Consider the following 20,505-nt stretch of genomic DNA (forward strand, 5'->3'; position numbering starts at 1 on the left):
CTTAAAAGTCATGCTGATATCTTGCGTCATATTTAGTTAAATGGAGTGGAAACTAATCTCTCAATGGCGCTGCTCAAAATAAATCTCACTGCTTATACTCACCTCATGTTTTCCGGGGCCGTGCTGTTTAAAGGTGGTGGACAGTGAAATAGGAGGCACTACGGCCATAGAGCTCCACTGCTCGGGTTCTGAACCAACGTGGATCGCATTTGTGGCGAATGACTTGAAGAGCGGCTGGAAACCGGCATAGCTGTCTCTCTGCATCTCTGAAGACATGCCTGCAGCTGACGGTGATATGCTGTGTCCTTTGAGTTTGCAGAAGAAACAGTTTATATAAAAACTCGGCAAAATGAAGTTCACTGGTGATTAAGAGTAAGAGGGCGTGCTGGACCACGTGATCAGCTGTCTTATGTAATAAAATCAAGCATGCTTCAGTGAGTGCTTTCTCCACAGTAGAGGCCAAGTTTAATTGTTAACAGTTTGGCCACTTTTTAGATAAGGTCTGTCTGTCTGTCTGTCTACCTATCTATCTATTTATCTATCTGCCTGCCTGCCTGTCTATCTACTAAGATCATACTAATTAATAATTTAAGAACTGACGACCAAACATATAGCAACATTATTGTTGTAACATTTTTCAAGATGAATTCACTTGATGACAGCTTTTTATATCGAATAAAATGTGCATTTTAAAAGTTACATAATCTTATCAAGCATTTTAAAAACCTTATATCACCGGGCTGTGATTGCTTGATTCTGATTGGCTGGTAAACACATGAAGACTGCAACTATTGCCAGGTAACCAAGGATAAAGTAATTGAAGACAGGTTTTGACCACATTACAGCAAAGTCCCTTTAAAGGGGTGGTCCACTATGAGATCATATTTTAAACTTTAGTTGATGTATATTGTAGCTGTGTAAACATAAACAATATCTCTGAATGTAATACACTCAAAGTTCAATGAAAAGGGAGATATTGGCTTATACAGCTTTAGCAAAGCCTAAAGCGAACAAAGATTGGGGACTACAAAAAAATACATCTGGGTTATTAAGATCACAAACGCTCCCGGTTATGCGCATTCACCACGTGCATACACCCCACACAGCAAAGAGGCGTGACCAAAGGCGCTGTAATGTTATAGCAGAGCAAGCTAAAATGTGGTCCAAACGCTGCTATTTCCACAGTGCTTCTTTTGTTCCTGTATTTGGGCTTCCAAAGGACACAACACAAAGAGAGAAGTGCTAACAGTTTTATTTGAATTATGTTCCAGAAAATAATTATATATATATATATATATATATATATATATATATATATATATATATATATATATATATATATATATATATATATATATATATATATATATATATATATATATATATATAGCTAGCGTTTGACAAAGGACAGCTTCCAGAATCTCTCCCAGTTCAGTGCTGGAATCAGCTAAAAACTCCTCAAAGAAGGAGCAGCTCCAGCCATTATAAAATAAGCTGTGGATTGTGAGCCACAACCTGTAAGTATTATTTTTTGTTAAAATTGATCTATTACATGCTCATTTTCTAGCAATAACGGTATATTGTAACAAGGAGGTAAACAATGGGAAATGCTTTTCGGCACTGTTAACAATTTAGCTACTAATTCACATTTATCCGTCAAACTGCTGTAAACACCTACAATCTTCACCAGCGCTGCAGTGTCTCTCTATGCGGCCACTTTCCCTGTGTTCTACATCTCAACAAAACCAACTCACAAAAGATACGTGAACGTTTCATATTACTTACACAAGCTTAGAATCCGAATATATGTGACACTTGTCAGTTTTTTTTAAAGAGCAGAAATGAGGTTCAGCTGTGTCCTTTTCATTTTCTGTCTAATTCAGGCTTAAACCGCTGTGGTTATACTGACTGACAGTATTTACACAGTAGAGGCACAGTGCGTGTTAGCAGAGGGGTGTCTAGACGTGACGCTTCCAGGTGATGTGGAGCCAATTTGCAAATCACAGCACATTATGTTAGCTGACCAATCAGGTCACTTGAAGGCAGGCCTTTCAGAGGAACTAGGAAATACGAAAGTCGTTTTTATGTTAACTGAGTAGCTGTATATAATCAAAGTAAGATGCATGAACAAATAACGTGATTTACTACAAATGAAGCATGAGCACACAATGCTTTCCATTTTATAAACACAACCAAGCCCCAAAATTACACTCTGGACCACCACTTAGGAGTCTCTTTAACTTTTTGGCATTCTTTAGTCTCTGGTTAAAGTTCTGTACTATTAATTTCTGTTATTCCACAGCCTTCGATATAAAATAAAATTAAAACACAAGCCTTTGGATGAGATGCCTTGCTGAAGAAAAAAAAACAGCATGAGGTCATTGCTTTTGAACTGCTTGTCTAAAGTAAGCAGGTTCTTGCCAGCCATAAGCTGGTTAAAACTAGTTTTGGCTGTTTTGATTATTTTGTTTTTGCAGGGTATTACTATTCCTACACCAAAGTTGTTTGAGGACCAAAACCTGACAAATGTATTGAAATACAACACCCGAGCAGTCTTGAGGAGTGGTAACAGTATAAGCGGAATGATTGGCTCAAAATTCAGCTTTACTTCATGGTCCCATCACCACCTTGTGTTATTCCTTACACATAAACTTTTATATAGGGTTGAAGCCTTTTGTAAATTATTTAAGAAAATAGATGCATTCTGAAATCTATTTAATTTCAGGAAGGCAGGGGCTTGAACTCATTTAATGAATAATTCGTCCCCAGTTTCTGACCACTATGCTTGGATTAACCTAAGTTAATGAGTGGAGTGGGTTCGCAATTACATCTCAGCAGGAAGAGAGAACAACACCCTATTCAAGTTTTCAAAGGGAGGCCACCCTAACAATACCGAGGTCAAAGGTCATTCCATCTGAGCTGGTCAGACCTCTGCACTCTTTTGTGCTGCACTGTTTTGGTTATGCTGTTTTCGGGAAATTTAATTACATGCGTCTCTGTGCACTTGATATTAAGACTACATTGTAAAAAATATCTGTTAATTCTAGTTCCCATATTTTGTGGTACTCAAGTGTTTTGTGTTTATTTGTGGTTGTGAATTGCATTATGGGACCTTGATCTCTGCTTTGTCTACATCTGATGTTGAAAAGTCATCTCTACAGTTTAATTAAGTGACTTTTATTACATTTTAGTAGTTTAAAAAATTATTATGTATAATAAATAATATGGAGAGACATAAGTTATAAGGTTTTTGTACCATAATATACAACAACAGACAATTTATCACTTTAAACTATTAAAAATGCATGCACTTTTTAAGGCTAAAAGTTGTTGGCAGAAAGATCCCTTAATGCCTTAAATGTCCCTTAAAAACATCAATCCCAAAATATGAAAGACTGCTAATTTATGGATATTTTTACAGTATATGTCATGTTAAAATTGAATGTGTCATTTGTTAAAAAAATTTCCGCAACAAAATACTGTGATACAGATTTAAAGAACTGTGCTCTCCAGAAAAAAAGGAAATGACAAAATACATCCACATGATGTCTGAAACTCAAAGCTGTGGTGCTTCTACAATATGATAGATGTCAGCTTTTAGTCTACAGGAAAGTAATTCATCTCAGCGCAATGATGCTTTGTTTGGATACCATCCTTGAAGAGGAAAAAAGATTTTTATCCCTGGGTTCTACTGAATAACCAGTCATCTTTATTATGGGTCTGAATAAAACATTGTAGGACTGAATCATTTTCTATAGTCTCTACCGTCTTCAGATTCTGATTCAACCCTGATACAATCTGAATGATTTCACTCTATTAGACAGCTGAACCTGAAGTGCTGTAATTATTGTAATATTTATAAGGCATAATTGAGGAATGAAAGGTAAGGTTAGAATAAGGCAGAGCTGAAGATGTCTCTCTCTTCAATGCAAGGAACAAAAAAGGCTACTCTGTACATTTAAAAACAGGTGTTCCCAAACTTTTTCTTATAAAGGGCCAAAAAACAAACTTGATTGAGGGCTGTGGGCCGAAGTTAAATATACCAAGCCGTATTACATTAAATTTGCCATGGATAATTTCCTACTTTATTTGCTAATATTTAAAAATAACTAGAGATGTGGCTTTAAAACATATTAATTAATGACGCAGTATCATTTTTACCATTTTATGATGAACTTATAATAGTAAAAACATAAACAATCCCATTTATAATACAATAAAGTTTAATGCTGAATACACTACTTGAGCTGTTCCTGGCTTTGCCTTGATTTGCTCACCCATGTCTTATGCACTGTACTCTCTCTGACAGTATTCACATTTTAAAAGTCTGATTTATTTACATTATTTAAATGAAACATAATAATTTAATTTTAGTTGGGGTTTTTTTATAGCTCCTCAATTACACAAACAAACAAAAGATTATGTTCAGTTCGAAACGATGGTCTCTGTCAAAGTCTCTATTTTCAGATGGAATGGTGGGCCAAACCAAAGGTTACCATGGGCCACCTTTGGTCCACAGACCCTACTTTAGGCACCTCTGTTTAAAGAGATCAATTAATATATGAATAACAATATACCACTGGAAACTCTATATGCATCTCATTACTTTATATCAAATGTCTAAATCTCATGTTATTAAAAATAAAGTTAAAAATGGCTATTTAAAACAGTATTGGTTGTGATGGCTCCTTACATTGATAAAACATAATTTGAAGAGTTTACACTTAGATATGCTAGCCATTATACCAGGTATGGCATGCTGTACTGGAAGAGAACCCTGAGCTTGGAGATAATTTAGCCCAAGGCTCCTGCCCGGTCAATAAGCATAAAAGGCGATCTGAGATCAGGTTGGTCTCAAGAGCTCCCTTTAGAAAAGGAGGAGATGGGGTGGAAGGGGGATTCTTCCAAAACAAAGACAGAGCAGTGGGGGAAAATCTATTGTAAGCTTGGATCAATCTGATTGGATTATTACTGATTATAGATGAGCAGTCAGTTGAGCTCAATCCTATCATGTGCTCCTCTAGAAATTAGTTTATGAAACTTCACTTATTTTCAAAATCCATATTTTTCATAATTTAAAATAGTTTAAAACTGGTCTTGTAATCAATAACTGACCGCATTTATTAGCGTTTTATGCATATAGAATCATGCTTAGAGCATGAAATTGTCAAAAAAAATCATCTTCCAAACAAGCTTGTGCAAAGGGTGCAAATCAAACAGTAATTTCTCTATCAGAAATGTGAAAATTGAAAATCATCCGAGAAGATCAAAACATGAATTTTGCTGATGAAAGAAAAACAGGTCACACAAGAGTTGCAACCTCAGCTTTGCACATGTTATTCATTCTATTACTAGCCTGTAATACCAACACATTGCCACTAAACTGTATGAACTTTACACTCCTAAACATTCTGCATGCCTTACATGGCTCTATTTGACATATATGGATAGTAATACGCCAAGTTAATGTCTGAAAACACAACATATACCACCGGTCAAAAGTTTGGGGCCAGTACAATTTTTAAATGTTTTAAACTCAGCTTCTCCTGCTCACCAATGCTGCGTTTATTCCATCAGAAATACAGTACAAATTGTAAAACTGTGAAATGTTATTACACTATAAAAGTAGTTCATAATTTTATAATTTATTGATGCATTTCTATTACTCTAGTCTTCAGAGTCACATGATCCTTCAGAAATCAGTCTAATATTAATAAAAATTATTATCAATAATGGTAACAGTAATAAAAGCAATAATGACTAGGGTAATAATTTCATTTGAAACTACGTACAATAAGAAAACAGTGATTTAAAATGTTTATAAATATTTAACAATTTTTTTTTACATTAAATAAATGCTGTCTTGATGAACAGAATAATTTAAAAATAATAATAAAACTGACCCCAAACTTTTGACCGGTAGTGTATGTCAGAAAACCTGAATCAATAATGTTATTGTGTGTCCATTTTGTTAAATGGACATCTTTTGAATCAGTAAATTAAATATATGAGGTGATGGAATATAGGTCTTGGGGAAAAAATGCTAAACAAACGGGAACTGAAATACAGGAGGAAACTAAAACAGACATTGAAATGCTTTCTAGCAAACCATTTTATACATTGACTACCATTTAATTCTGTACATCAATAAACTGTATAAAAAAAACTGTCCATTTAGAAATATTTAGGAGGACACATTTCACTCAATATATTTTCATAATTCTCCTTACAGAAAAACTTTCATGGCTCAGGAAATCACAACAACAAAACTTGTCAGAACTTGCAAACTAATTATCATTTCCTGACAGTTGAAGAAACAAACTGAAGCCTGGAGGATGTTCTAAACAATTATTAATGAGTTCAAGATGTTCTTGTAGTTTTATTGATGTTCTTGTTCAATATGCCTTTTACTATTCATTTTCCAATTACATGTGTGTCATTTGCTGACTTCAAAGTGATTGCTTATGGTTCAGGAAGAAGACAACACAGAGAGTGGAGACTACAAATGGCTTTTAATGGGTCTGGTAACACAGACAAAGATCTGAAGTGATCCCTTTAGAATTGAAAACGCTCAAGCATCTCATTATTGTCAAGTATTTAAAATTCGGCTGTTCGGTGAAGGGTGATTGGAACATAATGAGGTGATTTTGATGCAGAAAATAAAAACTGCTCACTACCTGAAAACACTGATGGTGTCTTTTGTGCATGTTGCAGTTTTTGAATAACTTGTACAGTCTATCTAAATCATAGATTTTGTTTAGATTTCCCTTGCATTCCTGCCACTTTCCTTTCATCAAAACTTGTATGTGCGGTTTTGTTTGGCTGCACATTACCTCATCAAACTTCAATTACAAAAAGTAGAAACACAAAAGCACCAAATCTCCTTTATATTAAAACATGGCAAACAAGTTTTCTAGAGGACAGTTGTTCCCTGACAAATGCAACTGATGTTTTTCAAGTAAGCATAATATACAAAGTAAATCACTAATGTGCCACATAAAAGTGTCCTCATCTCATCCACGTGTGGCATCACTGCTGTTCCTCATCCGTCTTTCACTTCTTTGGATGCTGTTAAAAAAAATTAAAAATGAAACAAGTTGTATAATATTAGTATATTTAAATAGGGGGAAAAAAATGGTTTCAACCAGACAATCAAATAAGTATTTGTAATATCATCATCGTCGTCATCATTTATTTCAGACATTCTAGCAGAAACTTACATAAATGTCCCTGAAATAAAAAAAATAGAAAGAAAAACTTCTAAAATGGACTGATTTCTGCGAGTTGTTCTGTAAAGTAATATTTCATTCATTCATTCATTCATTCATTCATTCATTCGGTTTTCAGAGTTCTTTATTAAAAACACTTTACATGTTTGCAAACCCCTTTCATTGTTCTTGTGAGTTTCCCTCATTAAAAAAAACTTCTACGGTTATTAAAAATGACACTATGAATATGTTTTACAGTAAGAAGAATTTTGCAGAACAACAACTTTCACCTTCACTAAAAAACAATGTTGAGACAGTCTTGTTGAGACTTGACACGTAAAAATCACTTAAATCTTACTATTTTAGGGTGTATTTATTTGTATTATGAAAACTATATATGCATGAGATTTGAATATGTTTAAAGCACTATTCACATTATGATTTTGAAGTTTTGGGTCAATGTGACTTATATATTTGAACCATGTCCTAATTTAATGTTTAAAAAATGTTGTAAATTCCTTACATACATGATGAAGCTGATTTTTAGCTGTTTGCTGCTTAACAAAAACAGTAAAAGTGGTAAACTGGGTAAAAACCTTACATTTTAAAGTATCCATGTCCTATTTTATGTTTTAAAAAATTTGCAAACTCCTTACATACATAGTAAAGCTGATTTTCAGTAGCCTTTACTCCAGACTTTGGTTTAATATACCTCCTTTTGTTGAAATATGATAAGATATCAAAACTGAGGGCTTCTAGCAGTACCTACAATAGCAAAGTAGAGTAAAGGAGGTCGAGCCTTCTCATTTATGGCTCCTAAAATCTCTCACATTTCAAAACTAGATTAAAGACTTATCTGTTTAGTAAAGCATACACTCAGCGGATCACTTAGTTATGATACATAATTGTGCTCCACACATGTTTTAACATCTTGTTTATATACATTATTAACTAAAGCTACGCTAATTATTCTCTTTATTCTATTTTTCCACTTGGGGATACTCATCCCGAGGCCCTCAGACTATGCAGCGCCACTGATTTGATCCAAGACCAGCGACGAGATGATCCCAAGGTTTCATAATCCTAGACCAAGCCGTATCCTGAGCAGCTGCTGTGATGGTCATGGAGGAGTGGAGAGCATGTGACTGATTCCTGTGATGCTACAGGGACATACAAGTCTTCGCTGAGGTCCAGCGTTCTCCAGCCTCCGGCACCTAGACTGCAGCTCTGCACAAGACGTTGGGCCATAGGAGAAACGGTCGTGCCCAACTGAGCCTAGTTTCTCTCGAGGTTTTTAAATTCTTCACTTTCACCAATTGGTGAAGTATTTTCCTCGCCGCTGTCGCCACTGGCTTACATGGTTCGGGATCTGTAGAGCTGCGCATCGATGGATTGCTCTTCAGAGTTTGGACTCTCGGTAGTGATTATTAACCACACTGAACTGAGCTAAACTGAACTTCAACACTGAAAACTGAACTGACACGGTTTTCAATTTACTATGATCTTTTATGTGAAGCTGCTTTGACACAATCTACATTGTAAAAGCGCTATACAAATAAAGGTGAATCGGATTGAATATTATTCAGGATTCTCTGTTAAACACTGCACTTGAAAAAAAAAATCTATTTAGCAAGCAATACTTCATCTTTTTAAATGTGCATATATATATATATATATATATATATATATATATATATATATATATATATATATATATGTGTGTGTGTGTGTGTGTGTGTGTGTGTGTGTGTGTGTGTGTGTGTGTGTGTGTGAAAGCATTTAAAGCTTCCCCTATCTTCCCATGGTTAAGGTTGGCCCTCAGTTCACAAAACAGCTGATAAGCGATGTCTCAGTCTCTGCCAACTGTCTGAAATAGCGCCCAGTTACAGATAAGAATTCTGATAAGAGCTGTTAGGCTGGCATTGAATTGCTGGTAGTGGTTAAAGGTTTTGACCTCTGAAACACGATCACTAGACCTTCACAAAAACGGGCTGCAGGATGGAACTTTGTTCAAACCTTATCGAAAAATACTCCAGCACCTTTGATCTCAAATAAGAACATCTGCAGCGCTGTGATATCACTCTGAAGACTGTGATCCAACAGGTTTCTCACCAACAGTTCCACAAACTCCTAATTTTCTCCTCACAAACATGATTCTATAGGAATAATTCTCAGATCTCTGATCTAAGAGGATTTATATTTAGTTCCTGTAAGCTAATTACCTAAACTTTATTGGCTAAAATCATCTCACATGCTTACTTTTTGAATTTATTTTCAATGATGCACCATTTTACATTAGTTTGCACCATTAAAAAGCACTTTTAATCCAAAAATTATGTTCTATAAATAGAAAGTTTGCTAAGAGATGGCTTGCATATAATAACACTGGCATCATAAATATGAAACAGGTCCCGAAAGGCTGTTTTTATATTAATTACTATTTTTTTCATATGAGCATATGTTCTGCAATACTCACTGCAGCACCGAGAGCTTGGTCCAGATCTGCAATAATATCTTCCTCGTCCTCCAGACCCACTGAAAGACGAATGAGTGTATCACTGATGCCCAGCTTCTTCCTCTCTTCCTCGCACACCGAAGCATGAGTCATAATCGCTCTGGAAAAGATAAAGTGCACTATGGGAAATGGAGATGGATGAAAGGTCTCCTCAAAACGTTTCTGATTGATTCAAATCTTTTTTTCCAGGATAAATCATGATAACACTGGAAAGGTTTGACATCAAGAAAGTCCAAGATAATTCATTGACACTATAGCTGACAATCTAGTAAATTACTTGTGAACAAAAGCATCACAAATCTGCCACAATGACATTTCAAAAGCCTTTTGTTATCAATTTTAATTTTGTTTTTACACTGAAGACAGAGTACTATTGGTTTGACTATTTCATAGCAAGATAAACTTTCATTCATTAATTTTCTTTTCGGCTTAGTCCCTTTATTAAGTCCGGGGTTGCCACAGTGGAATGAACCGCCAACTTATCCAGCACGTTTTTATGCAGCGGATGCCCTCCCAGCCACATACACATTCACACACACTCATACACTACGGACAATTTAGCCTACCCAATTCACCTGTACCAAATGGCTTTAGACTGTGGGGGAAACCCACGCGAATTCAGGGAGAACATGCAAACTCCACACAGAAACGCCAACTGACCCAGCCCGAACCAGCGACCTTCTTGTTGTGAGACGACAGCACTACCTACTGCGCCACTGCGTCGCCCCTGCAAAATCAACTTCAGTAACTTTATTTTTCAATAAGAGTTGATACAAATAAATAAAAACCTATTACAATAACTGTGATTTACATTAAAAACTTTAGATACAATTTTTCAGTTCAGTTTTTCAATTTAACTTTTGTTATATATACACATTAGCAACTCACGCTGTCCCATCCATCAAAACCGTGCTTCTGCCCTCGAGCTCTGAAATCACTCAACGTAACTTGAATAAACTCCTCCCACTGATTGGCATAGGCTTTTCATATAGGTTGATGTTAAAAATGAAATCGAAAACTGAAATAAAAGTGTCAATAAAAGGAAAACTTAAATGTACATTTTAATTTGAATTGTGTCACTATCATTGCTTGAACATTAATAACTAGCTTTGTAAAAATTGAGTTTGCATGTTATTTTTCAGTTTGGCTTTGCACAGAAGATTAAATGTTAAATCGGCAACTTCATTGTGCAGTATTTATCGATTTGACAGGGACGATGTGTTGTTACAGTGAAAATGAAAACTAAACTATTTCATTCATTCATTTATTCATTTTTTTAGCTTAGTCCCTTTATTTATCAAGGGCCACCACAGCGGAATGAACCACCAACTCATCCATGTTTTACACAGCGGACGCCCTTCCAGCTGCAACCCATCATTGGGCAACACCCATACAGTCTTGCATTCACACACATCCACTACAGCCAATTTAGCTTTTCCAATTCACCTATAGCGCATGTCTTTGGACTGCGGGGGACACCGGAGCACCCGGAAAAAAACCCCCACATGAACACCAGGAGAACATGCAAACCCCACACAGAAATGCCAACTGACCCAGCCGAGGCTCGAAACCAGCAACCTTCTTGCTGTGAGGCAATGCGCCACCACTACACCCCTTAAACAATTTCATTTCATTTTCAATTTTGCAAAGTGTTTCATAATGAGATTGTTAATCCGGTTTTCATTTTAATTTCCAAATGTTTATTTGATTGAATTAAAATTGGCAGGAATCATGAAATTACTTCCATATCAAAGTGCTCTGAGAAATAAAAAAAATCTTGTCTAGACATCTTTAGAATTTCACATTTTAATAAAATATGCTTTATCGCCAGAGAAACTTATACATGGTGGTACAACATTCTTCAATAATTACAAGCGTATTAACCTACACTAAATTCATTTAGTTCTGCCTGGTTTTAGAATTAAAATTTGAAAAGTGTTTTTCATATATGCTTGGATTGATCCCTTTCCATTTATTATTTGTTCAGTTGTAGGCAGAGTACTATAGCCTAAAGAAATCTACTATTTGTTCCTGTTGAATAATGTTCTACAATGAGGAAAAGCAATTTTCTTTCAGTACAACAATACAGTGCTTGCGTCCCCTTGTGGCTATTCAGTAGGCACATATCCACATGAATAGCTGAACCCCTTGTGTTAAGAAAGAACATTGCCCACACTCCCTCCACTGGCTTGTCATTGGTTTGTTTTGCTCGTCCTTGCACCGCTACTGGTAAATTCTCACCATTGAATTACCAAAAGCAACCTTGAAGCCCTGAGGTCACAGATAAAGTCTGACGCTGTAGGCTTGACATAATTTGACCCATGTCAATGTAACAAAGATCTTTATTTCTAGCCATTTGTACTGTATCCATCATGTTGACTCTTTGCTTACCACTTTATCTACCCAGACTTTTTAGTTCTAGTTCACCCAAAAGTTTACATTATGTTATTAATTACTCATAATTATGTCCTTCCAAAAACCTGAGACATCTTCAAAACACAACTGAACAAATTTTAGATGAAATCCGAGTGCTCTCTAATTCTCCGTAAACAGCAACAGAATTGAGATGTTCAGAAAACAATGTAAAACAAAAAATTTTGTCAAAACACTCCATGTGACCAGTGATTCAACTGTAATCATACAAAGCTCAAAGAATCAGATCAAGGTGTGTGTTTACTATAGGGAATTTGATTCTTGTATGTTGCACTGTTAACTAATGTCTATCCAATATACAATATAAACACTGCATAGTGATGCAGGACAGAAGATATAGGCGGACAGAGTGTTTCAGAGCATCATATGACCTGCTTTTCTAGACTTTCAATAAATCAGGTCTAGGGATGCAACGATTATAGATTTTGGCTGTGTGATTATAGTCTGAGGAATAATCACAGTTATCACGATTATTATGCATTTATTTATTTCAAAACACTGCTAGTTTAGAAAATCACATGAAAACTCCTTATATGTTAAAGAGTTGTTTATTGCTGCTCAGTAATCAAATAATACGACACAAAATGATAATAAAAACAAATAGTCCAATTCTCTTTTGACTTAAAAATAAGTGAAAAAAAGTTTTGGCATTTAAACATAATAATTTTACACTGAAAATAAAAATAAATAAATGAATAAAATTCAAATAAATAAATTTAAAATAAATGTAAAATAATAATTTTTAAATAAATAAAATAATTTAAATAAAAAAATTAATTAAATGTAAATAAATTTTTTAAATAATGAAAATATAAATAAAAAAATATATAAATAAATTTAAAATAAATTAATAAATAAAATTTAAACAACTTTTTAAATAAATTAAAAACAAGACTCCGTCACACCATATTTGCAAGCCACGTGCCTCCATCGGAAATAACAAACTTGCACGCGTAAAAGACGCAATACGTGACTGGCTCTTAGTTAATAGCCTCAGCCAGAGTTAATCCAGTGTGCATGGTGTACAAGCTCAGAACTTCAAACTAGCACTCAGTTGGCATAACTTTTAGTTGCAGCAGTTTTGTTACATGCAGAAACATGGTGTCGAAAAGCCTTCACGATTAATTAACCATCACTACTCAGGACTATTGCTGTCTATGGAGAATGAGGAATGTCTCAGATTTCCTTTCAAAATATCTTCATTAATGTTCTGAAGATGAATGAAGATCTCAGGGACCGGTACGACATGAGGATGAGTGAGTAATAACAGAATATTCTTTTATGGGTGAACTAACACTTGAATATGTGTGGATGATCACTTCACATGTGAATGGTCAGTGTGTGGCTCATCAGTCTAGATGCACACTTATTCAGGATATACACAGGAATCAGAGAGCGAGATTCAATACCTCTTTAGACCTCATACATTACAGACCTCATAACCACTTTAGGTTTCAACCAGTCACATTTTAACACACAGCACATTTACTAAATACAGAGTGTACTGTATAACTGCAGAAATAATGGTAACCACAAATAAATAAAGCAGCGTGATGTCAAGTCTAGCAGGACTTTATCGATTTTATAAGTTGAATAGCACTCTAATATTAGTAGATTAAATTCATGCAAACTTACATAGAACAATAGATTGTACAATCTAAAATTATATAAAATTGAATACTTTGTAAAATAGAATTTAAGACTTTTAAAAAACTTTTTAAGGTCCTTACATTTTTCTAAATTGATTTATTAACTTTTAATACTTTTTAAGATCCCCCGGACACCCTGTTATAACAAAAAATATGAATACTTGCTTATGCAAACACAAATACAATGAGTATTACATGCTCCTGCTTTAAATTTGAGGGAATTTGATTGTGTGATAGGCTCAGTACTTACGGGTGTTCTGCTAGACTCTCATAACCCCCAAGACTTTCAGCAAGTGCAAACAACTAAAATGCAAAACACATTTAAAACATTTAAAAAATGCAAAAAATAGAAAAATAATCAAAGTATGAAGTTGCTAAGCACCTTTAGATTGCTGAGGAAGGTTGAAGCATGCTCCAGTTTCCCTTTGATGTAAAATGTGATCATCCCAGGACAGCCCGTGCACTGTCTCTTTGTTAGCTCATGTTGAGGATGAGACGGAAGACCTGAAGGAAAAAAAGATGATCAAAGAGTCAACCAAGAAATTTCTTGCTTTAGGTTATTTCAGACATAGCAGTTCAGGCCTGGCCACAGGTGGGGTTATATCAATGGAACACATACAATGCATTTTAATAGCTTGGGCATTTTTACGATTCTAAATCTTTCATTCAGAATTAGAAGCAAAAACTTGATTAAAAAAAATAAATAAATACTTTTACGACAAAAAAAACCCACACATTTAAATAAAAATAGGTTGTTAAACCATGTATTCATCAAGGAATCCAAAGAAAAAAATGTTGCATGGTTTAGAGCAGGGTTGTCCAAACTCCTTGATCTAAGGGTTTGGACACCCCTGGTTGAAACCATGCATTATGTCTTCTTTAGATTCCTTGATGAATTTAAATCCTTTAAATCCATTCCTTGAAAGAACCTATTTTATTTAAAAATGTATTTTTTTGTCTTTTTTTACAATTTGTTTCCATCTAATTCTAAATGAAAATATTTAGAATCTATGAAATACTATTATTATTAGATATTAAAATGTCTTGTTTACGTTCCATTAGTGGAACACCACCTGTGGCCAGGCCTGAACCACCACTATGTGTCCTACATATTTTAATTCCAACCACAATTACATACACTTGTCACAGTCACCAGCAATCCAGCCAATGAAGATCGCCAAAGAACTACAAATCTGTCACTTTAAAGAACTTCATATCCAGTCATGCACCGCTCACACGCACCTGTTTTTCATTAAGTTAATTATACACATAAACGGCTGGGAGCTGCTCATGAACTGATTAGATGGGCTTTATAAACAGCACACACACAAACACACTTTAGTGCTCAGTCTAGCTAATCAAGCTCTTTCTAGGTATACTAGAAACTACCAGGCAGGTGTGTTGAAGCAAGTTGGAGCTAAACTATGTAGGAGTTTGGACCCCTGATTAAGACACAAACATCAGGCAAGTTAAATACCAGTAATTTGGTTTATTTGAGCAATTATCTACTATACATATGTCAAATTCATCAAACTAATTTTCCTACATAATTTAGAGATAATGTCAGTCACCTGGGAAGATGACTCTGTCCACCCTCGGGTCGGCCTCTAGAAACTGTGCTGCAGCCAGTGCGTTCTTAAAGTGCTGCTTCATCCTCAGGTGCAGCGTCTTCAGACCCCGATTGCACATGTAACAGTCAAATGGAGACGGCACAGCACCAAGAGCTGAAGGAAAGAGAGACATGACAAATAAAATAAATCTTAAACTTTTGTTAAACATTTAACTCAAGCTACAGGAATGAATAGCTAAACTACAGGATGAATACAGACAAACAATGAGCAACAAAATAAAACATTATTTTCTGACAGATTTGCAATACTTTATAACTTCTAAGCAATGCGACAACAGGTAATAACAAAAGGGAAATATTGCCTTTAGATATTAAAACAGGATATTACTTTCCCCTAAAGAGAAATAGCTTTCCTTTCAAGTTAATGAAAGACATTCTTCTTGGGTCTTACAAAAGACCCCCAATATCACACATAAAAGAACTATATTATTGCTACATTTCCTTGTTCACCGAGAAATGTCTGAACACTTCGCGTGGTGGCGCTTTTGGGATTGTTAAAACGCATATTTGGGTAGATTATATTGCTAAACTTAAACTTTAATCAAACTTTAGTGATAAGTTTAGTGTTTGATTCCTTGTCCCTGAAAATGTACCGTATAAAAACAGCAATAGACCACCTGTCCATATAAAATATTGTTAAACCAAATTTCTATAAGTGCATTTTATTTATCTGCATTTAATGCATTATTTCTCTCTCATTGTTAGTGCTGTCCAATAATTGAGCTTTATTCCAAAAGGTAATAAATATCTCTAATTAAATGACATGCTATAAACCGCATGAGAAATACACTATTGTATTTAAGACCTTCTGATCTGGACTCAAAAATTCATGTCATAAAGTGAAGAGCCTTTGCAGAAGATAAGAGTGTTATAAGAAAGGAGCGTCACATTTAAACCATAATGTAAATGACTTACAATTCTGCAAAAATTTCAGTCGCTCATAGAGGTCGTCACGGCTGAGAGAAATCAGGCCCATGACGACATCGCTGTGACCTGAAATTACACAGATGAATTCACCTTCGCTCATCTGTATTTCAATTGTGTCAAAGGTTTATATGTAACTTTTTTACCATTCATGTATTTTGTTGCAGAGTACATGCAGATGTCTGCTCCAAGTGCAAGGGGGCGCTGTTCCGGGGATGAAGAACCGTTTCATTAATATATAGTTCTTGTATTTATAAAACGTGGAATTATAAAATAAATGACTTGATGCTTAATCAAATATACATTTTATTCACTTAACTAAGTTTAAATTAGCAGTGCAAAGTGAAATGATGTTCTTTTGCTCTCTGGACTCTATAAAGTGACTTTTGTGTTTTAGATTAGATTTACAGATTAGATAACAGCAACACTGAATTCAAAATCCTGGACGTCTACCTGGAAGTAGGCTGACATGAAAGTGTTGTCCACAACAACGATTGTGTCCTTGTTGTGCTTATGGACAATATCTGCACAGGCCTGGATGTCCACAACCTTCATTGTAGGGTTTGTGGGTGTTTCAATCCAAACCATCTGTAGAAACAGAAATAGTAAATATTTAATTGTTTGAGTTACACCTGCTTTCCCACAGGTATTTTAGTCAGCCAAATACTCATCATATATTTGAAAAAACATGTTTTTTTATTTTCAGATGTACCTTTGTATTTGGTTTTAGCCCTGCTTTTAACTCCTCAAGCTTTGTGAGGTCTGCAAAAGATATATCAAGCCCAACTTCTGAAGCTACTTTTCTGAAATATCGGTTGGTTCCTGGTGGAGAAAACATGTCAGAGATATTCACTCTCTGTTCTTTCAAGCACAGATACATTTCATTTATTATCAGGAGTAATTACTCACCTCCATATACATCATTCATGCACAAAATTCCATCTCCACTTTTAAAAAGATGTGTGATGGTCAAAGTTGCCGCCAATCCAGAGGCAACAGCCAGACCTAATAGATGGACCAAGATTTCAGTTTAAGACACTGTTGTGTTAATATACAGTAATTACATATATATATATATATATATATATATATATATATATATATATATATATATATATATATATATATATATATATATATATATATATATATATATATATTGTGCAGCATGGTGGCACAGTGGGTAGCACAACTGCCTCACAGCAAGAAGGTCTCGCTAGTTCGAGCCCTGGCTGGGTTAGTTGGCATTTCTGAGTAGAATTTGCATTTTTTCCCCATGTTTGTGTGGGTTTCCTCTGGGTGCTCCAGTTTTCCCCACAAGTCCAAAAACATGTGATACAGGTGAATTGGGTAAGCTAAATGTGTACTGGTGTATGTGTGTGAATAAGTGTGTATGGATGTTTCCCAGTAATGGGCTGCAGCTGAAAGGGCATCCGCTGGTGCGGATAAGTTAACCTGGATAAGTTGGCGGTTCATTTTGCTGTGGCAACCCCAGATTAATAAAAGGACTAAGCCGAAAAGAAAATGAATGAATATATATGTTTTGTGTTAGTGAAGGACTCACAGTATTTTGCACCATCCAAAGCAGCGACTGCTTTTTCAAGACAGTTTCTTGTCGGATTTCCACTCCTGCTGTACTCGAACCCCTGGCAGATAAAACATTAGGAGGAAATTCAGTAATTTACTCTCATTTAAACTAATGTCTTTTTGCTATGGAACAGGGGTGTCCAAACTAAGTCCTGGAGGGCAGGTGTCCTTTAAATTTTAGTTTTAACCCCAATGAAACACACCTGAACTAGCTTATCAAGCTCTTCCCAAGTATAGTAGAAACGTCCAGACAGGCGTGTTGAAGTTGGAGCTTAACTATGAAGGACACTGGCTATTTGGACACAGCTGCTATAGAACTTTTAAGATTGATTTTTACAGCAAATATTGTTCCCACACTTCCTTTTTTCTGTAAATAGTTTTGGTATAAATGATGTAAGATAATGCAAAGGGATATGTTGTTTGGTTAGGGTCAAGAAAAAAAATTTGTGTTTCATCATTTATTCCTGATTAGGGAATTTGAACTAGAAAAGTGACAAATGTCTACTGATGTTGTGAATTATATCACTTTGCAAAAAAAACTTAAATAAAAAAGAAATTCAAAACAAGTGTACAAATATATCAATAAATAAGTAAACATCAAAAGAACAGCTGGCACTATAAGTTGGTGGTGTTAAACATCCTTCAGTGTGTAACTTCTTCAGGAAAAGACAGTCACAAGTGAGCATGTGCTTTTACTAGAAGCACCTGGTTATTCTCATGGTGGGTTGAGTAAATATTCAGTAAACTTACAGCACCCTTGCTGATGTAATCATAACTACGTCTCTATATCCTGCTACACAGATGACTTTTGACTGTTTGTAGAGAGGTTTTGAGACAGTGACACCATTTTCAATCAGCTAAGACAAGCTAGTGATACTTTTGTAAGCAGCATAATTATCTGTAGAGTTGTTAAAATGTAACTTTTTTGTTTTATCATTCTGTATTTTGGCATTAAACTACACTTTTCTCACGCTGGAAATTAATGGTTTACCCGTCTGACAACCAGTAAATTATCCAAATCCCCTATAAAATGTTTTGCTAAACCATGATGACTACCTAAGGACAAGTTCACTTAGAAAGGAACATGTATTAATTTATTTTTTTTCCTCATGTGGTTTTTAAACCTTTGTGAATTCATTTCTTCTGCTGAACACAAAAGAAGATATTTTAAAGAATGCTGCTTATTGTTGAAATCAATATTAAACAACAAAAAATACTATGGAAGTCAAAGAGTACCAGCAATCAGCATTCTTCAAAACATCTTCTTCTGTGTTCAACAGACGAACTAAACTCAAACAGATTCTGAACAAGAGAGTGTTCCTTTACTATTCCTTTATTTAACTCAAACCTCACGTTTTGACCAAATGTTTTTGTAATTTGTCGTTTGTGTATGTGTAGTAGTATATAAAAATAAAAATATGCACTTAAATACCAGAAAAAGTGTCGCATCGCATAGATTTAAAGCTCATTGTCGCGTGCTCTATTGTCACTCGATCAGGACACGCACCGGTTGTGCTCATCATAATAGCAAATCACAGTCTACATATATAAGACCACATTAAACAACACTTAATATAGCACAACCTCACACGTCTAAATGACTCACCGCATGTTTTCCGGGGCCGTGCTGTTTAAAGGTGGTGGACAGTGAAATAGGAGGCACTACGGCCATAGAGCTCCACTGCTCGGGCTCTGAACCAACGTGGATCGCATCTGTAGCGAATGACTTGTAGATCGGCAGGAAGCCGGCTGAGCTGTCGTTCTGCATCTCTGAAGACATGAGTGCTCCTGATATGACGGTGAAGGGTGATATACCGGATCCCTGAGATCGCACAAGAGTGAACAGCTCTCTGTTACAGTAAATACAGTGATGGATCACATTAAACAGGAAGGTTGTAGTTGATCAACCTCTCTCTACGCCAATCACTGTACGTGTAGTGTAAAGGCATGGAGTGGATTGGCGATTACGCAGGGGCGTGCTGGGTCACGTGGTCAGAGAGTGCGATGATAGCGGTCTGGTGATGCAACGATTACGTTAATGTTACATGACAAATCTGATCCAAACCAACCAGATTTTTAGATAAGAAATGCTTTCTTTCTTTCTTTCTTTCTTTCTTTCTTTCTTTCTTTCTTTCTTTCTTTCTTTCTTTCTTTCTTTCTCATATGATAAACAAATTCTGGCTATAATATTTTTCAAATAAATGTGTAACTTTTTAAGGCTCAATAACATATAACTTCATCCTTTAAATACTAAATATATTATAGAATTTATAAATAAAATGAATAATGTTTGCATTATTTAACATAATTATAAAATCTTGATTAAGATAAATTCCTTAATTTAAAAAAGTAGGGCAACAAATATATCTTATATAATTATATACTATTAATAAATAAATACATCTGTTATGTACAGTTACACAAAATTGTGTTTGTTACAATGGCAGAAGAGGTTTAAGGTATGTCCACTGTCCAGAAATCTTTTTTTATTGACTATTTAAAGATTTATCTTGCTTTAGAATAACATTTTCTTGGGAAAAATAAGCAAAATAATTGTAT

The 20,505-nt window shown here is 35.1% G+C and overlaps 3 protein-coding genes across 12 annotated transcripts in view; 1 reads left to right on the forward strand and 2 right to left on the reverse strand.

The window, feature by feature from the left end:
* cthl (cystathionase (cystathionine gamma-lyase), like) overlaps positions 1 to 308 on the reverse strand; it is a 62,731-nt gene extending 62,423 nt beyond the window's left edge. For 9 of the 10 annotated variants that reach the window (XM_087255430.1, XM_087255426.1, XM_087255425.1 and 6 more), the window contains exon 1: positions 103 to 306. In XM_087255430.1, the coding sequence (XP_087111556.1) occupies positions 103 to 276 (174 nt within the window). In that variant the 5' untranslated portion in view covers positions 277 to 306. Of the gene's footprint in view, positions 1 to 102 lie in introns of all 10 variants that reach the window. The other variant, NM_001005400.2, reaches the window with a different exon arrangement.
* LOC147836428 (uncharacterized) overlaps positions 1 to 20,505 on the forward strand; it is a 719,152-nt gene that overhangs the window by 61,457 nt on the left and 637,190 nt on the right. The window lies entirely within an intron of this gene.
* On the reverse strand, positions 6,494 to 19,885 carry cth (cystathionase (cystathionine gamma-lyase)). Its single transcript, NM_212604.3, has 12 exons — positions 19,553 to 19,885; positions 17,924 to 18,005; positions 17,269 to 17,364; positions 17,072 to 17,181; positions 16,813 to 16,947; positions 16,506 to 16,563; positions 16,351 to 16,428; positions 15,377 to 15,529; positions 14,188 to 14,309; positions 14,056 to 14,108; positions 9,685 to 9,823; positions 6,494 to 7,068 (listed from the first exon to the last, which is right to left on the reverse strand). Exons 1-12 carry the CDS (start codon positions 19,724 to 19,726, stop codon positions 7,054 to 7,056), a joined length of 1,215 nt encoding a protein of 404 aa, NP_997769.3. The 5' UTR covers positions 19,727 to 19,885; the 3' UTR covers positions 6,494 to 7,053.

The sequence above is a fragment of the Danio rerio genome, chromosome 6, assembly GCF_052040795.2.
Source record: "Danio rerio strain M-AB ecotype USA chromosome 6, GRCz13ab, whole genome shotgun sequence".
NCBI classification, from domain to species: domain Eukaryota; kingdom Metazoa; phylum Chordata; class Actinopteri; order Cypriniformes; family Danionidae; genus Danio; species Danio rerio.